This window comes from Perissodus microlepis, chromosome 12, assembly GCF_051167445.1.
Source record: "Perissodus microlepis isolate ML-2025 ecotype Zambia chromosome 12, ASM5116744v1, whole genome shotgun sequence".
Classification (NCBI taxonomy): Eukaryota; Metazoa; Chordata; class Actinopteri; order Cichliformes; family Cichlidae; genus Perissodus; species Perissodus microlepis.
The window spans coordinates 29246580-29265592 of record NC_140472.1 but is presented as its reverse complement, the minus strand read 5'-3'; the positions used below and the strand labels follow the sequence as shown (position 1 = coordinate 29265592).

General features: G+C 38.0%; 1 protein-coding gene across 1 annotated transcript in view; it reads right to left on the bottom strand.

The window, feature by feature from the left end:
• col27a1b (collagen, type XXVII, alpha 1b) overlaps positions 1–19013 on the bottom strand; it is a 65323-nt gene that overhangs the window by 11807 nt on the left and 34503 nt on the right. The window contains exons 16-36 of the mRNA XM_084945936.1: positions 18798–18842; positions 18537–18590; positions 18075–18128; positions 17004–17057; positions 15847–15900; positions 15718–15771; positions 15585–15629; positions 14571–14624; positions 14300–14344; positions 14082–14135; positions 13226–13279; positions 12963–13016; positions 11665–11718; positions 8175–8228; positions 7693–7737; positions 6127–6171; positions 5914–5967; positions 5271–5324; positions 5132–5185; positions 3162–3215; positions 2914–2967 (exon numbers count right to left, since the gene is read on the bottom strand). Of these exons, the coding sequence (XP_084802062.1) occupies positions 2914–2967; positions 3162–3215; positions 5132–5185; positions 5271–5324; positions 5914–5967; positions 6127–6171; positions 7693–7737; positions 8175–8228; positions 11665–11718; positions 12963–13016; positions 13226–13279; positions 14082–14135; positions 14300–14344; positions 14571–14624; positions 15585–15629; positions 15718–15771; positions 15847–15900; positions 17004–17057; positions 18075–18128; positions 18537–18590; positions 18798–18842 (1089 nt within the window). The remainder of the gene's footprint in view (positions 1–2913; positions 2968–3161; positions 3216–5131; positions 5186–5270; positions 5325–5913; positions 5968–6126; positions 6172–7692; positions 7738–8174; positions 8229–11664; positions 11719–12962; positions 13017–13225; positions 13280–14081; positions 14136–14299; positions 14345–14570; positions 14625–15584; positions 15630–15717; positions 15772–15846; positions 15901–17003; positions 17058–18074; positions 18129–18536; positions 18591–18797; positions 18843–19013) is intronic.

Here is a 19013-nt window from a genome sequence, read left to right as displayed (position 1 = left end):
TATTTATATCCAATAAAGTATTTTACAAGCCCAAAATAAATATGTTACAGTGTTTTATAAGCCATTAATGATACTGCCCACTGAGAGGCCTGCACAACAGCGGATGGAGATGCCTGCTGGTAGTGTAAGGAGTTAATATCTACCAGCCTGAGGAGTTTGATTCCGAGGAGAGCTTCAGGTTATATATAAAATCTTGAATGGTATTCAGCATTTCTGTACAGTAACAGACGTCTAAGTGCAGAAAAGGCAAGCGGTACAGCTAACTGTATCTAAAAGTCTTACTCCAGCACTCTGAGCTAGCTGCAGTTTCCAAGCTTGTAAATAGAGCTACAGCCGTTAAGCCAGGATGACACAAAAGCATGACTAATTTATTAGACCGAACAGGCACCGTACTGGAAATATTTCAGAGATAAAAAAATAAAAAAATAAAAGTGTCATTTTGACTTGACATATTCTTTAAGGTGTTTGTGCTCCCAGAGTATCAAGTATCATAAGAAAGTAGGACAAAGTTTGGCTGTAAATATGATGTTACATCATCAGAAATTATCATGAGGACAGATTTGGTTCACTGACAATTTCTTGGCCGTCTAACTTTTTACAGCAGAAATGTCGTCTTCTAAGAAAGTCTACCCGTCTTGCTGTCTGACAGTACTTTTTAGGAAAAGGCATAGTGGAGCTTCTTCATGTAAAGTAACGAGAAATAAAACAGACTATCCCAAATGAGTATCTCATTAGAATGCAAGACTGAACTGAAGAGTCCCAAGAAACGCACTTAGACTTTAGAGAACACGGCATATTATTATTATGCCATTATTAACAGAGGAAAATGAGAACAACTTCAGTTTTTTTTCCAGCAATGTAGTCAGGCTGACAGTTCTGTCAGGTTTCATGGTCCTTTGTGGTTCAGTCACAGAGCAAAAATAAAATGCAACCTCCTTGTGACTTGGAAAAAGAGACTGAGAGAAATTGGTAAAGGTTTGCATTTAATTGTTGTCTATAAATGTAGACACAGTTTCAATTTTGCAATCAATCTGAGGCAGCCTTCAACAATGACTGCGACTCAGTGCATGCATGTCATGTTGTTTGCATGACTTAACTGGTTCTATTCTGGTTCTATTTCTATATAAAATCAAGGATGCAGAGCATCTATGTCATTGTTTTGCAGCAACTGTGTTGCACTCGCTGTATCTTGGAGACATTTTTCAATTGCTGTTTCAAATCTATGAGGTTCTGGCTGTGCCCTGAATGTAAGTAATTAAGTTAACTGTGAGTAGTCACAGATCTGGTCCCTGCCTTCAAAGCAACCATTTCAAAGGCAACACGATCATAGTCACTATAATCTTAGCCGTGCCACGATCTTCAACCCCTGTTGATCCAGAGTGGCTGCATTAGTGCTAACGAGCACTGACATCATGAAGTTCTTTAAAAATAAAATTAGAGCAATTCAAAAAATGTTCTTCATCTAAAACATCAACACATGTTTAAAACTCCAACCCCACAACCCCTTACCCTTAATTAACACTTTGTTATTAAGTCATCAGTCAACATTTATTAGCAGGGAATGAAGAGTGATCTTCATTACTCCTGATCTAGCCCTTTTACATTAGGTTCCAGGACATTTCAGAATCAATTTTAAGATTATTTAAAATTGATTACTTACAGAGTACAGAGTACTTACAGAGTATGGTCTGTATTGCTCCCCGTTTATCACAGAACAACCATGTTCATATTCTAAGATGTAATTGTGAACTAATGCTGACTAATGGTGAAACAACAATCAGAGGCTGTGATCCTTATTTTTAATCTAAATGCAGGCTGTTTAGTATTTCCGTTATCTGTTACAGGATTTTTATGTGTAAGTCATCGGCCCATGATCCATCACAATTCACAGGTTACTGCCCGTACAGTGTGACCAGAACCTTGAGAACGATTTTGGGTGAAGACACATTCAGCAATCATCGTCCGTAAGTTTGATTAGTTTCTGACTGGTAGTTTGTTACTTTAGCCAAATGAGCTAATAACACTATAATACAGGGGAAGCATTTATTTGGCAAAGTCAGGGACATTTTGCCACCTTCTCAAACAGAATACTGGCTGGTAGCTCTGACGAGACAAGACTGCAAGACATTTCAGTGAAAACAAATATAATGGGGTCCATACCATGTCAAAGTATCGTAATTACATAGTTTGGTAAACATTGTTTCTAAAAGTTTAATCTTGTGATTTTCTGTTGATGGTTTACATAATATTTCTGCAATAAACCACTACAATGCACCGATTTTCACTCCCCTTTCATTCCTCAAACTACAGCAAAAGCTGCTAATCTCTTCTGGTAGCTGCACTGTGGCCAGAAACCTCTCAAAGTAGTTTACTCCGCTGAACAGAAGAAAAAGTCCTGTACAGCATGAAGCTGAAAAGAATCTCAGGTTGATTCTTCTAATCCTCAGTGTTCTCAGCTCACATTTTAGCACGTGGACAGAGCAAAAAGCGCTTTGTGGGTCCATCAGCCGTACTTCCAACATTTTGGCTTTGCTGAATAGGCACACTTTTTATGCTTTTCCTCTTTTTTCTGTCACACTATCTGCCAGACAGCAGAGCTTCTAAAATAGCTTGCTATCTGTTTTCACTGAGCATCAACACAATGTACTCCAATTGTACAAAGGCCAATATCTCACAAACAATACTTGACTTGTTCTAATTACAGTAAGCTGCTACCGTAAACAGGAAAGTTCGCAAAGTTCACCGACAGCTTCAGGATAAAATTAATCAGCGTCGAAGTTAATAACAATTATTTAACTACTAGCTGAAGACTTGATAAATGTTTTTATAATCACTCCGGGACTCATGACTGTACAATTAAAAACAGTTAATACACATCTCTTTTTTATATTTTTAAAGTATTTTAAAACTTGCCTTGGCACCATCAGGTCCACTTGGCCCAACCTCCGCATCAATGCCTGGCTCACCCTGACAGACAAATCACAAAAACATTATAGTTGTATTTCTCCCTGATGACAAAGACGGTAATGAAATGGAAGCAAAAACAGATGTAAATGCACTCTCAAACATTTAGCACTTTGTGTCGATTTTGGTGCAGACTAAATAAATCAAGTACATCATAATCATTAAGACATCACAGAAAGAAAACTTGGGAAACTCACTCTCTCGCCAATCAAGCCTTGTTCGCCGATGCTACCAGGTAGACCAATGTCACCCTGTTAAACAGTGAAGCGTGACCGTTAAGCTACCATCAATGTGTTAAATGTCTAACATGCAATCTTTGATATCAACAGGACAAATTTAATCAGTGCCACCTGTTATGAAGGGTACTATGATGTAAATCATGGGAGTAAAAACTAATAGCTTAACTTAATCTGCCAGCACAAAACTACTACTCACTACTTTTTGTGCTGAAAAGTAGTGAAATTATTAACAATGGCAAGACAGCAACCTGAGTGGATAAAAAGCATACAGGAACACAACAGTCACATATATACAAAGAGCAGTTCATACAGCGTTGGAATTAATGTTACTTTTTTAAAACTTGGACTTTGAGCAACTACACTGTATTCACAGGTCGATACCTATCTCGGTAGATAAGTCCAAATCCAGTAGGTTATTCCTGTGCATCAACATTAAACCCACTGACGGGTCAAGGGAGTAACACTTATCCCATTACAGTGCAATATTGTAATGAAAAACCTCGAGTCTCGGATTTCATGTGGAGTTTAGTCTGACAGATACCTCTCAAATAAAAATTGTTGTAGACCTTCTGAACTCATATGTTGTGTGGAAAAACATTTGTCATAGAAGCACTGCAGGGTCAAATAATCTCAGCTATATATATCCATAGCATCATAGAATGACCTGTAGCAGAAGTCTAAACAGACAGACACAGCCTTACCCATCATTGTTGGGTATGCCCTCAACTATGATGATGCCCTCTTAACTTGAGCATTGCACCTCGACTATATGACATATACTGTCACATGATATTTCCTTTCCAAAGTATCTACAGTGTTTTCTGGCTGTGTACAAAACTATTTTCAGAAAAATGAGACCCTGTGGAAACTGGAGAACTATTTTTTGTTATACAAGTTTTATCTTTACTACAAGTTTGAGATCTGTTTTACGTGTTTAAGAAATTGGCGTGTATAGAATAAACACACTAAACTTGATTTAGTGTGTTTGTTGATTTCACTAAACCATCTGATTGTGGAGATTTTCTCTCCAATATTGTTGGAACTTTACAATACAAAGCAACTGTTGTTGTGAATTGGCACCGTATAACTAAAACTGAATTGATCTATTATATATAGCATCATTAAAATATTCAAAGAATGAATGGAAATCTATGCATGCAAGAGACAAGCCAGAATTGAAAGGCCTCCGAAATGAAAGGCCTCAGACTCTCAGGCGGCACAGCAATAAAAGCAGGCATGATTTTGTAGCGCAGAGCCCTGCATGGGCTCAGGAACACTTTTGAAACCCGCTGCCATTGAGCCCTGTTCATCTCTACATGTACAAATGCAAATTAAAACTATTAGGCAAAAGAATAACCATATAAACGAGATCCAGAAACACTGCTGCTGCCTCCTGGGCTTGAGCTCACTATGCATGGAAAAAAGACAGGAAAATCCTGTGGCCTGATTTTAAATTCTTTTTGGAAATCCTGGAAACCGCATCCTTTGGTTTAAAGAGGAGAGAGATCGTCTGACATCCCTGATGGTATTGGGGTGCTTTAGCACAAGTAATATGGACACATAGGTGCCATTAATGCTGATCGATACATACAGGCTTTAAAATAATAAAAATAAATAAATAAATAAAGTCTTGTACCATTGCTGTACCAACTTACATACTTTTTAACTTGCTAATCACTGTATTCTGATTTTCTTTACATTTTATGCTACCGATAATTTGGGGAAAATGAGTCTGAATGTATTCAGTACTGCATATTTCTGTAAAGCATAAAGCAAATAAATCACAATTTCTCAATGATCCCAGAGTAGACCTAAAACAATGTGACCTTTCTGGAGACACAAATGACATGATTAAATCATCAAAGGCAGTTTTGATATTATAATTCAATAAAAAAAGTGTAATTCTGACAACATATCATCCTCGTCACCTTCTCTCCAAGATCACCAGGCGGTCCTCTCTCTCCGGTCTTCCCTGGTAGCCCCTGTCAGGAACAGTCACGGCTTTATTATTCTATCCAAATGTAAAAGTCAGTTGGAGGTTTTACACAGACTGTGTGATCAACTTACACTCGGCCCAATCTCCCCAAGTGGCCCAGTCGTTCCTGGTGGCCCTGCTGGTCCCTGCGGCAAGAAAAACAGGAGTGTCAATACAAAGGTTAAGAGCATTTTCTAATCTTGGACAAACCTCTGAAAGTGACATTAAAAGAGTAAAAAGAAAAGGTGAAAAGAAACAAGTAATAGGCAGAAAGTTTGGATTTGTGAAGATAAGTTAATCTGCAGCCATCACAACACAGAGCCAAAACTCCTAAAAGATGTAAAAACTGGGCTGCCAGGGAAGGAGGAAGGAGATGGTGTAAATCAACTTGTCTCCAACTCACTACTTTTCTGCTTGTGTTTGTGAGATTTGGGAAGCATGAGAGAAAGAGGATTAGGCTGTCTAAGGCTTTTTCAAACAGGATAGAAGTTCCTAAGTAGGGTCAAAAATGAAGAAAATCAGTCTAAATATGCAGGGGCACGTAGGGTGCATAGTAGCTGCTACAGAGCTCTGAGTTATAGTAGACAATGAGACACTGATTTATGACGTATCTTCTAAGAAATTCTGCAACAGCTAAATTTTGCATAACTGAACCACATGGAGTGAACACCAGAGAAAAAATGTGACCAACAAAAGCAGCTATTGTTAAAGCTTCAAAAAAGTACTAAAACTCACTGGCTCTCCTGCAAGTCCTTTGGCTCCTCGAGGTCCAGAGTGGCCTTGGATACCCTGAAAATAATAGCCATTTGTTACACCCACACTCCAGGTACTCATAAATATTTTGAAATGCTATAACCCCCCCCCACACCTATGTCTTATCCACTACTATTGCTTACAACAAATTCAACACTGACCTAAAAGAAAGCTTTGTTAGCCCCAATAACTTACTTGAAATCCTTTAGGCCCAGATTCACCTGGCTCACCAAGTCTTCCCTGCAGACAATGACACACACAGAAAAACAGGTTTTGAAATGTGAGTAGCCAGTTAGATATAATTGTGTTGTTTCCATGTGTTAAAATTAGGACAGGGCTTGGTTCACTTTCTCTGTATCCTCGATTAGGTTTAACGTTACAGCTACGTTTTGCATTGGAATCTCTGATAGCCACTAGAACCACAACCATTTCCTGACAAACAGGAAATTATCTTGGTAAAGTTTCTATCCATCAGAGTCAAGTTTGGTAAATGGAATCTGGACCCAAATTTGTGTGAGTGCATTTTGCTTTCATTATTTTCTTATGCCTAATAACTGTTGATGTATTTGCCAAATAACCAGGAGGTGCCAAGAGTAAGAACTGCAAAGCTTTCATGTCAAATAATTGAAGTGACAGTCATATTGAAATTTATCAATAAGTTTAAAAAAAAATAACCTAATTCAGACCTGATTGTGTTCAAACCCAGACTCACAAAAATGATCTAATGGAGCTTTAAGACTGTTACAGCCAACTGATATTAAACAGAACCTGAGATCATATCTCACCAACTGTTGTATATATTCACACCAAACTTGGCCCCTTTCTCATTTTCCAAACCGCACATCCTCAATTCCTTTCCTCTTATCTTAGTCTCTACCACCAGGGTGGGGGTGCCTCGGTAAGAAAAAAATGCATTTCTCCCATCACAGTGCCAATGCTTTTAACACGATAAGATCAAATTGTGATTTTGCACCGCTGAACTGCTGGACCTACCTGTTGCTGCATGTACGAAAATAAATTGCTGCAAGTGTAAACGATCTTTGCTGTCAGTTACTTTAGATTTATATTTGAAGAAACGTGTTTACTTTTAATTGACAATTTTTACATTACTGTATTTTTACTTTTATCCCTCCAGTTTTGTGCACCCCCACCCTCTTACTTTAGTGTTTCCGGTCAGAACTGACTAGTCAGTTTTAGCAGCTCTTAAATTAGCATAACAAACATTTTTCACCACCAAATTCAGTTCAATGAGTCGTTCAGTGGGCCATTCAGGGGGTCAGGGGCCAGGGTCATCACGTTTATATTTTCAAGTGCATAGTGTGGAGGATGTCATAAAGCCTTGAGGCAATCAGATGTAAAACACAATATTTATGAGTGTTTTAAGTTGTAAATTGAGGCGATTTGACCCGATAATGACAGGAAGGTTATTTATGTAACTTTTGCAATGCTCACTGCTCAACTAATAATGGTTAATACATTACAAAAGTGTAATAAAATGAATTATTTGTTAATTTAAGAATCTGCAGAACACTGTGAACCAACTGAGGACATTACAGCTGGAGTAGCACCATGCTTCCATCACAGCGGAACCAAAACTGATGATCATGATATACATGCAACATTAAATACTGAACTTCTACAGTATCAACAGTGCCCGTTTATCTGAAATGCTATTTCTGAGAAAGCTGGAAGGCTAAATGATCAAATGCAACCAGGATTCGTGCTAATGCAAAAAATTACTGTTAGAAGAAATTTGGTCACCATGTCTCCAGGGAGGCCCAATTTTCCTCGTGGACCATCAGGGCCCTGCAAAGAAAAAAAAAAAAAACATCGGTTAACTGAGCTTTTTCAAATCCCCCAGAGTTTAAGTGTTTCTCACTGACAAGCACTACCAGCACCATCAATATTTTAATGCTCTTTGATTTAAGATTCAGTTGTTAAATTTGTTTTTTAACAAGAGTGCCCTCTGAAGATTCTTCAGATGCTAAAAACAGTTAATAACCACAGTCTTCAGAACAAAGTCTCTTGTAAAAATTCTCATGATTTCTCTGCAGAAATTTGAGCCATTTGTTTTTCATGGAGCATGTTTGATGTGCGTAATCAGGAAACCTAATGACAAACATTCCTCAAAGGCAGCTGCAGAATAATATTAGCAGCAATGAATCCCTACACATCAACTGAACATCACACTCTGCGTATCTTGTAACTAGCATCACCTTTGATTTTTTTGACCATGTGCTCACCTTTATTCCTGTAGATCCTTTCTCCCCCACTGGGCCATCTGGACCTCTTGGACCCTATGCAAAGAAGTAAAAGCTGAGGAATAGTTTGAGAAACACTGGCCTTTAACAGACCTAAAGGGGATGTTGTTTAACAAATAAAGTTAATGATTTTGGGCAATTAATCTCCATTTTTGTCATTCCCATTTAGCAGAGCCTGGGAGGCAGTGCTTCTGGTTTGATTGCATACTATGGTTTAGCCCACACTGGAGAGACATCATCAAAGATTGTGGCTATTTAGCAAATAGTTGGCATCTGGATATTAGCTCCGCACAGTGCCCACACTGTGAACACTTTGTCCTCATTTTTCCAAGACTGCGCACAGCAGTGCTGCCTTCACACTAAAGCAATTTTGAAGAAGCCTTGGGAAAGGCTAAAAATCCTTTAGCTGATTCATACTTGCTTTTAAAATGAACAAAACTGTTTAGTCAACACTTAAGAACTGATTCTGTGTGATTCTAGTTCTTTTTCCTTTTCTAAGTATCTTAAATAATGCAAACAGACAGAGTAGAATATATACAGATCACTAATTAAATACTATTTCCATTAAGCTGTCAGAATGAAATTATGCTTTCTGTTGTTCAGAAACTCAGCAGTGTTAGGAGTGAGAAACCTTTTGAGGTAGTAACTGTGTGCAGCTTGTGTTCAAAACTTGTGTTAAACAGGTTGTAAAATATACATTTAATTTAATAAGAAACTGAAATTGAGATTAATAGATTCAATTAAAAAGTCTGTTTCCTTAAATATAATGTTTTGTCTGAATGAGAAATATTTACACGTCAGTAGGATCATTTTAACTGTTTCCTGTTTAAATAATTTTTTAATCACGTCTCACTTTCTTGATGCATAATAGGAGAGTAAGTGATCATAATTCAAGATACTCTGACTTGTTTCCAACAAATCTTTAAACAGATTCATACAATTTCATTAGATTTCTAATCTAACTTCACTTGCAATCATTTTTTTCACTTATTTAACACAAAAGACAAGCTTGATTATGTTATTTATTCAGACTGAACATCTAAAGTGCAAACATTTAGCATCCATCCAGCCTTCCACTGATAATCAGTTTTCACATCCTTTTAACTGGGACAGGAACATTAGTTTGAAGTTCACTCGCACTCAGTCTTTCTTTATTTCTTAAAAAAAAAGAAAAAAAATTAAATGGTGCAGTCAAATCACTAGAAAGAAAATTACTTTAATGAATAACCTGCAAATACCTAAAATGCCTAATGTGACGACTGAAAATTTAGTTATATTTATAGTAATTAGGCAGGATAAAAGCATTGAGCTCTGTGACCCTGTGACATAACAAGGGCAAACAAAAACGTATAAAAGTCCTATTTATTACAGTCATGTAAAAAAGGAAGTTTTCACTGCACTCTTTCAGAGCCCTATGAAACACTAAGTACACCTTTACTGCTTCCATAGGAATTAAGAAGGAAAGTATCAGCCAGGTGCTGCAAATCACCCTTCACTAACTGATCAGCAAGTGACCACATGTTGACATAATGCCACAATATTCCCAGAAGTGGACATTTCAGCAAACTCAAATCCGATTCAGACTGTCTAATTCTTATAGAAATTGCAAAAAAACCCCAAAAAAACAACCCTACATGTCAAACTGAACAGGCCTCAGCACAACAAAAGTTAAAGTTCACGACAGTACCAATACATAAAGACAGAATTTTGGCTTATTTGGAAGAGCTGCCAGGAGAAAGCCTCTTCTCTGTAAAAAGAACATGGTAGCACAGCTTAGGTCTACAAAGTTGCATCTGAACAATCCACAAGACCTTTGGAACAATATACTTTGGTCAGACAAGACCTTGTGGGAGATGTTTGGTCATAATGCCAGCGTCACTTCTGCTGAAAGTCAAATACAACGTGTCAACATCTCATACGAATTATCGAGAATGGTGGTGGAAGGATGATGGCTTGGACTTATTTTATAGTAACAGGACTAGGAAACTTTTCAGACCATAAACGCTTCCGTACCAAAAGTCCCTCAAAAACTGACAGTCTGATAAAATAATATAGAAAAAGACTACTTCAATTTACTGCTGCTAAAAGCTTTTCTACAAGCTACTGAATCATGATATAAACTTAGTCATATGCAGGTTTTCACAGGATGCTGCAGGCTTGTGAAAACTTTAATGATCTATGTGTGTAGGTACTTGAAACACTGGATAAAAATGATTTCTATAACAGACACAAATGTATGGCAGTCACATATGGATATATTTTGCATGAGAGATGAATCATTAGGGACAAATTAAGTCTTTCCACCAAGTGGGTGAGTACATGAGATACCTGGAAAAAACAAAACAAAACAAAAATACTGGCAGCGACCCGTGGTAGCCCTCAGCCTCCTATGTATGCACCTGAGGTATCGGTTTCAAAGTTATTTCAAAGTTAGCCAAGTTATTCGCATATACAGGATTTTCAGAAAATTTGACCCCTTTACCTCAACCAAGAGGTCAAGGTCACAGATTCAAACTATGATACACCTATGGTATCCATTTAAAACTGCTACACTGCTTCATTCACGAGTTTTCATAGTCAAAGGTTTTTCAGCAAGCTTGACCTCTGACCCTTGATCTTGAGGTTGAGGTCACTGAGATTCAAACTCAACTGAGATTTTTAGTAGCTACGCCTTTGGTATCAAATTCAAAATCTTACATTGCCTTATTCTCAAGTTACTGCATTCACAAACTTGGGTGTCCACATCACCCGCCCTCCATGCCCACCTGGGTGACAACTATACCCCATTAGCCTTTAACGGCTGAGGGGTAAAAATGGGGCTAAAATGACATATTAGATCAATTATTTATTTTGTCCAAAATGTTGCACTCTTCCATTAAAGTCTATAACTCCTTAATTCTATTATGCAAAGCTGGAAAAAAATGAAGCACCAGTGACAGATTTAAACCTGCAGATGCAGCAAGATTCTGAGATCTTCTATATAGAAAGATATACAGTACTTTGGTTTATGGAGGCTCACTGAGGTTATCTTCTAAAATGATCTGTGGTTTTGCATTATAGAAAAGTACTTTAAGAGATGTCATTATGTCTGGATCTTTTATAGACAATTACAGCTACTGTAATGTTACACAGTTCATCTTCTCATTATTTTGGAAAAAAAAAGAAAAAAAAACTATTGTTACTGCAACTGGGGATGTAAAATTACAATTGCAATAAATCAGGGCTTTAAGCAGTCACAGTAATGGCAGAGGCTGAGTAAGACTCTAGATGTGTAAGCTAGCATTTCAATAGATATAGCGACATTAGTGTTTAGCAGCCATGGTGCCTTTTAGCAGGTTACTGGACATGGATCATGATGCTAATTTCATTTGCTGGGTGCAAACATAATTATGGTGTATTATTTATTAACAGACAGTAATTAAGAGTCACATAATGGAGATATCATCGTTTACTATAGCTTCCATTTGCTTACCCTCCTGCCTTTGGGTCCTCTGATACCAACAGATCCCCGGGAACCTGGAGGCCCCTGCATGTGTATGAAAAAATATTCTTTGAGTTTGAAAGTGGAGACTTAGATGCAACTACCTCACTTTTTTTGATATGTTGTCAACCATCAAAGGCTGCTAAAAAAACACAACACCATATAATCATATTGAACTATTACTGTGTGACTTTTTTTGATGTCAAACTAAACCGAAAAGCACATTCTCACACTTAACCACACACAACGCCACATACATCTCTTCTAATCTCTGTATCAACTCTGTGCCGTCTTGTTTTGTAGTTTGTCCCAAAGTGTCCATCAGCATTTTGTCTTTTTGAAAATCATTCTATAAAAAAAAATAATGCAAAAAAAAGAATAAGAGGCAGAAACTTTAGCTGCCCTTTGGGGTTGCATCGGGAAGGGCATCCGGTGTAAAACTGCCAAATCAAACATGTGGAAATACCTTCTGTGGCAACCCTTTGTGACACGGCAGCAGCTGAAAGTAGCCACTACAGGAGGCAGAGTCTTCAGCTATTGGGCCTCTTTCCTGTGGAACCAGCTCCGAGTTTGGAATCTACATTTAAAATTCTGCTTAAGAACTTTATTTTCAATAAAGCTTATAATTAGTGCTAGATCAGGTCACTCTAAACCATCTTGTGAAGATGCTATCAGATCAGGCTGTTGGGGGACTTTCCATAATGCACTGAGCATTTTTTTTCTCCACTCCCCTCTTTTTACTCTTGATGCATTTGCATGCCACAGCTGCATGAAACTAGCTTTTGTCTGCTCTCTCCTGTAATTTGTGTTTAGGCCTAAACTCTCTATTTTGATCTTCACTTTCTCCTTACCCCCCAAATGGTTGCAGTACAGTACTGTACCTCCCTGAGCCTGGTTCTACCAGAGATGTCTTCCTGTTGTACGGGAGTTTTTCCTTCCCACTGTTGCCAGGCGCTTATTCATATAAGATCGCCTGATCGTTGGAGTTCTCTCTCTCTAATATTGTAAGGTTTGTTTTTTCATCTTCTAGGAAATCTCAGTTTATAAATAAAACTAAATTGAAAGTATCTCTACAGAAGCAAGAGAAATGCAACAGCACCAGTGTAGTTGGGTGCGGTGAGAAGTGCAATCTGAGACTGCATACAGGCACCGTTTTTAAAGATTAGATAAGGTCTGTTAGTGTAGATGGCACAATAGGTTAGTATAGCCACACCATACACATGCACACACACCAAGACAGTTTACCTTCTGTACAGCTATGATACAGATAGTAATAATGGTAAACTTACTGGAATCCCTTGCAGTCCAGGTGGCCCCATCTCACCAGGTATTCCAGGGTGACCCTGATGAAACAACATTACTTGAATGATATCTATACAATCTTTCAAAGAAAGCATAAATAAATCCTCAGATGTGACAAAACCTTGGTGGCCATATATTATCTATTTATTAGATAATTATTGCATGATAAATCAAATCTGTTATCACACCCCAACCCTTTACAACAGAATGCCCCCTGGTATGAGAGATGGGGTCCAGACTTACTCCTTACCATCGGCCCCTGTTCACCTAGTGGCCCAGGGACGCCCGTGTTCCCTCGATCACCCTGAAGTACCAAAAGCCATGATTAGGGAAACACAAGTAGGACTGCAACTGATCCAACAGTCAAATATATGTCAAAACATTTAATTACACCCAGTAACAACATAATAAAGTAATGCTCTCAAATTGTTGCTTTTGTTTTATCAGAAATGTACAATTACATTATATGGAGAAAGTTAGCAAATATGCACATTTAAGAAGCTTCCAGCAAATTTTAATGTCTCCATGTGGGCAACGGTCATTGCAGGTGGGATCACTTTTTTAGGTTGTACATCCAGTTCTTATGAGTGCAATATTTCTGGAACATCTTTAAAACTATCATTCAATTGAGCAGATTAAATTTTGGTAAAGCTTACTGTGATCTAGAATTTCATTACTATTTATTCCAAGTTCAGCTGGACTCACTGAGAACTGATTAGATGTGGCTAGTCAAATGTATGATTGGATCATTTCCATCAAAAAATAAATTGATAATAATTAAATTGTATATGTTTATCTCAGTTGAATTCATCTACTTTTGGGACTTGTGTTAATATCTGATGATAAATTAGGTCATATTTATAGAGAAACATGAAAAATATTACAAATCTTACTCAAACTATAACTGGTGATCGGCTGGTGCACGCGTACAACCACAAGACAGCAATTTTACTTGCATGAGAACATATTTGAAAAATTGTGTTCAATATATTTTTGTGCATTTGCTGGCACACTCCATACAGCACTACAGAAAAGATTTCAAAAGGTCAAAACGAGACTAAAAATTGTGACAGTAGCAAAGAATGACACATTTAGACCGCGCTAACCTTTTCTCCCGCGATACCCGTCTCTCCGACAGGCCCAATAAAACCAGGCAGTCCCTGAGGGAGAGAAAACATGCTGTCTTAACTGTGTCTTATTTCTCTTAGTCTTATGAACTTGTAATTCTCATAATAGGCTGCACAGCTCTGGGGCACTGACAAAACAGACACACACTGTGAGCATCAAACAGAAACGAGCAAAAAAGAGGGAGAAAAGCCTTTACCCTCTCGCCAAGCTTTCCGACCTCGCCAGTTATCCCGGTCTCACCCTACAGCAAAGCAGCCAATTAGCATATCACAAACTTATTCATGCCTCGTTTTTAGTGCAATTCAGTTGAAATGTGCTTAGAGGCCAGTTCCCCTGTGGTAGCAGGGAATTAACATCTAATTTATACATATTCAGATGATACATTATCATAAAAGAAAACCAGGGAGAGATTGTTCAGTTACGGGTGACAGCGGTTCGTCTGTGAACGTATGACAATTAAGTCTGACCTTGAGTCCATCTGTGCCCGTCAGTCCAGGGAATCCCTGCCTCCCCGGCCTGCCCTGAACAGAAAGCAGAAATGACAGAGAGAAGTGTACTGAAGCTCCACACAACAAACAATAAACTGTATCTCCAGTAAAAAGGTGTTGCTTCCCTCAAGAGGCTGCGACACAAAACAAACCAACATTTGATGCCAAAACAAAGACACCCCTTTAAGACAGCTAATGATTCAAAAAATAAAGAGGTATTTCTAGCATCAAAGGCTTATTATTACTCACAAAACTCTTTGGGTCATTTGTGTTTGTATTTTCATATTCACTTGTGGGTTATACTTTTGGGAGATGGCAGACTGAAGTCTACCACTGCAAAAATAGATTGTTTTATTGGAAAAGGCTTCTCTATTGTTTAGCCTGGGATGACTCCAAACAAACACATTTTTGGACAGAGACGGTCACTGTGGACTTTTTTATACTGTGGAGCAGTTCAAAGTCATCCTATTCGTCTTTTATAAAGTCACATTTGGCTTGAATAGCATCTTTATCAACAATGGTCACAATTCAGATATAAAAAATCTACATCTGTTGAAGTCAATTGATAAACAAACAATAATGGGAACTTGTTTGACTCCACTCTTAAATAGATTTAATAAATTATCAGAATTTAGATCAAGAAGTTCCCTTTCTTGTGCATTCATCTTAAAAAATAACTCAATCATTAGATACTTTTTAAATAATTTCTTTTGTTTACAACACTCTGTTTGCTTTCGCGTTCTTTTTATGATAGACGGAAGGGCAGCAATTTGCTGACCAATCTGGTAATATGAGTACAGAGTGTCCAATAGGAAGTCTTTGAAAACATCTGGAAAACAATAGGAGATCAGTCAGCCAAAGGACTTACTATCCATAATTGGTCAAAGTTACTCCTCCAATGCTAATTTAGGCAGAGACACATGAGCGTAGTAAGTGTTGAGGTTTTAAATGACAACTTTGTTATTGTTGTGTCTGGTCTTAGATTGTACTCACCTCGGGTCCAGCGGGTCCAGCTGGCCCAACTGGTCCCTCATCACCCTGACCAAAAAAAACAAATAAAAAAAAGTCAACATTACATAAAGAAACATTTATTTCAGCTTAAATGAACTTTTAAATTTAACCACACCTGAAGTCCTGAAGTTCCACTTGGACCTGGCAAACCTCTTGTTCCTTGTTTTCCCTATTAATGAGACACTGAGGTTCAGGGTTCACTTAATTTCTGCGGTTCTAATTGAGCTGATGTGGTTCTACTAACCTTGGGACCTTCAGGGCCATTTTGTCCTGGTGGGCCAATGTCACCTGGAAAGCCCTGCAGAAATAACAAGAAATGAACCCCAGTTATATCACCATATGGTAGAATGGTTTGTGCTACTCTAAACTATTAAAATGATAAACAGCACTGAGCAAAAGTCTTGAGCAACTCCTCATTTCTTCAGATTTTGTTTCCAGGAAGCATTGTGCAATTCCTGAGTTGTCATGAGAAAGCTAAAACTCGGAAGGTAGAGCAGGTCATCTACTAATTGGAAGGTGGTTTGACCTCTGGTTGCTCTTGTCTGCAGGCTAAAATATCCTCGGGCAAGATCCTGAACCCCAAGTTTCTCTCCAAGTGTGAATGTTAGATTGAAAGCACTTATACATAGAAAGAAAAAGCTTATATCAATGTGTGTGAATGAAGCATATTGTGTAAAGCACTTTGAGTGCTTGTGTGGAAAAGCACTCCACAAGAACCAGTCCATTTATCAATAGTTAGCCAGGCTTTCTGAAGACTTTTGAGAGTTTTCTGTGGACATTGGCTGCTTTTTTACTCATTTTCAGTCCAATTCTTATACCTGACCATTTTCAGAGGACTGTTTTTATTTGTTAAGTGACTTAACACTGACCTATGAAACACCTAACTCAAGAGATGAACCATTGTTGTGTTTAGCAACTTAGCAAGAACCAATTCTAAATTTTATCTTCAGGCACTTTGTTGCCAGCAGTCTGTTGCAAAAATACATAATTGACACCCGTTTCTGTAGTTGAATCTACAAAAAAAAGCCAAAAAGTTGATTCCCAAAGAGCTACTAGATGAAAACTTGAGAATGGAACAAAAGGCAGCCAACATTCAAAGAAGAGCTTTGAATGTCCTTCAAGAAGCCTGGAGAGCTATCCCCGAAGGCTACTTAAAGGATTTAGAAGAAAGCTTGCCCAAGAGAGCTCAGGCTGTGTTAAAGAGTAGGTGGTCATACAAAACATTGACTTTCAACACCATTTTTGAGTGTACTTCTATGTTTGCAGGTTTCGGTAAATCACTGCACCCCTTTTCCTAGCAAATATAAAGAAATGAGGTTTGGCTCAGGACCATTTCAAATTCCTGTATTTAGATAAAATGTTTGTATGTGACTATAATCTATATGTATCTATAATCCCTACCTCTAGGCCAGGAGGACCAGGTAAACCAACAGGGCCCTTCTCACCGGGTTTGCCCTTAAAAATGTCACACAATTATCACCAAGATTAGAATTAAAAATGTAAAAACAACAACAACAAAGCTAAAATTTGCAGATTTACTAGATTGTGGAACCAACATAATGTGGCATTTTAATGAAACAATCCAATACATCTTCATTTTTTTTCAATTATAATAAACCTGCCCTTTAGCACCTGTAAACATGTTATGCAATTCAAGGTTACGTCAATGCAGAATAAAGGAAATTTAATTTTCATTGCACCAGACAACAAATCCCTCAAACAAGGGAAAATCAGATAAGATCCTGATATGAAGAATGAGTTTAGCTCCTTGGAATGGCTGTTATCATTGCTGAAAGATGCATAAATCACATAGCAGATCAAGCAAGCATGAGGCTTAGTTTTCTATGCAAGAACCTCAAATCAGATCAGAGAGCACTGAAAACATTAAGGAAACTTTTAGATTGCATAAGTGCCAAAGCTCGGAGAGCGTTCACACTGGGAATTTGCCTGTGCCCTACTCTTTGAAGAGTTGAGCTATATGTGCCTGATTAGACCAAAATTCTCACACACACATAAGGTCATAAAGTTTGCTTTTGTATACGTTTGAAGATTTCCGCTCATCTTTCTTCAAGAAGACCAGCCTTTTTTTCTTGAGAGTATCTTAAGACTCACTGGATCCTTTGTGTGCACCACTATGCTTTCAGAACAAAAATTCTCATCCGGAGTTTAAAAAGGAGAAACTGCCTTCACATCATAATTTAATTGCAAAGCAGGCAAAGCAAATGTTTTCTTGCTTGAGAAAAGAAATATCTGTTATTTCTAAATAAAGTTATAATGTTCAGTCTAGAGATCACTGCAACATCACTAATCAAATAAATTCCAATTCACTGCACTGGCTCTGGGGGCGGCATTACTGCAATCCAGTTAGATGTTAACTAAATGAGGTTTCAACTATATTGAATGGAGTTTTCCTGCATGAAACTATCCACAATGGATAGTTGTAAATCAGTAAGCAGGTGGAAGGTAAAATACCTGTTGTCCAGGTTTTCCACAAGGACCGGGCAACCCACGTGAGCCACGGCTGCCCTGTAACATAAATGCCAGTTAACAACACAAAAAGGGGCATCAAATGCATCAAAACAAAAAGTACTGTGCAAAGCCTATTTGGAACATTGGAGGCATTTGTGAAAGACTGTTTACCTTTTAGTGCCTAAACCTGGTACACGGCTATAGTAAATGGTTTGTACTTCCCTTTAAGAGAGCAGTACAAGAGACTTTACAACAAGTCCCATTAATCCATGCACACACAGATGGTTGCAAAGATGACACACTCTGTGCTGGTCTAATTGGTAGCAATCTGGAGTGAATCATCTTGCTGAGGGGAATCTGACACTGACCCAAACAGATGCATTTACGAGAAGCCAGCCATTAAATCCATAATCTAATAATGGATGATCTGCGCCATCACCTGAGCACATACAAAAATACACCTACCTTGTCCCCTTGGAATCCACATTCTCCCGGCTCTCCTGGCAGGCCAACATCCCCCTGGAAACAGAAATAAACATAAAAAAAATAGTGTGAATGCTAATAAGAGAAAAATTCTATCAACAAGGAGCTATGATTAGCACATGCTTTATAGCTTTGCCTTAAATGTTAGCTTTCTCAGGAGAGAGATACAATTTTGTGATTTGTCACATTAACCATTCTTTTGTAGAGAAAGGTAGTAGTTTGAGAAAGACATATGCAGATCACCTTATCACCTTTCAGTCCTTGTTCCCCTGTATTTCCAGGTACTCCCTTAGAAGCAAAGAAAAAAAGCGCTGTCATGTTTCCCTGTTCACAAGGGTGTATTAAAGATGGACACAGCCAGACCTGAAAGATAAGTCATGATCTCTGTGCTCTGAAGCCTCAACAACAGTCACCAAGTTATTTTTTGGTGCTAAATGTTACCACATTTGCTAAGAGTGC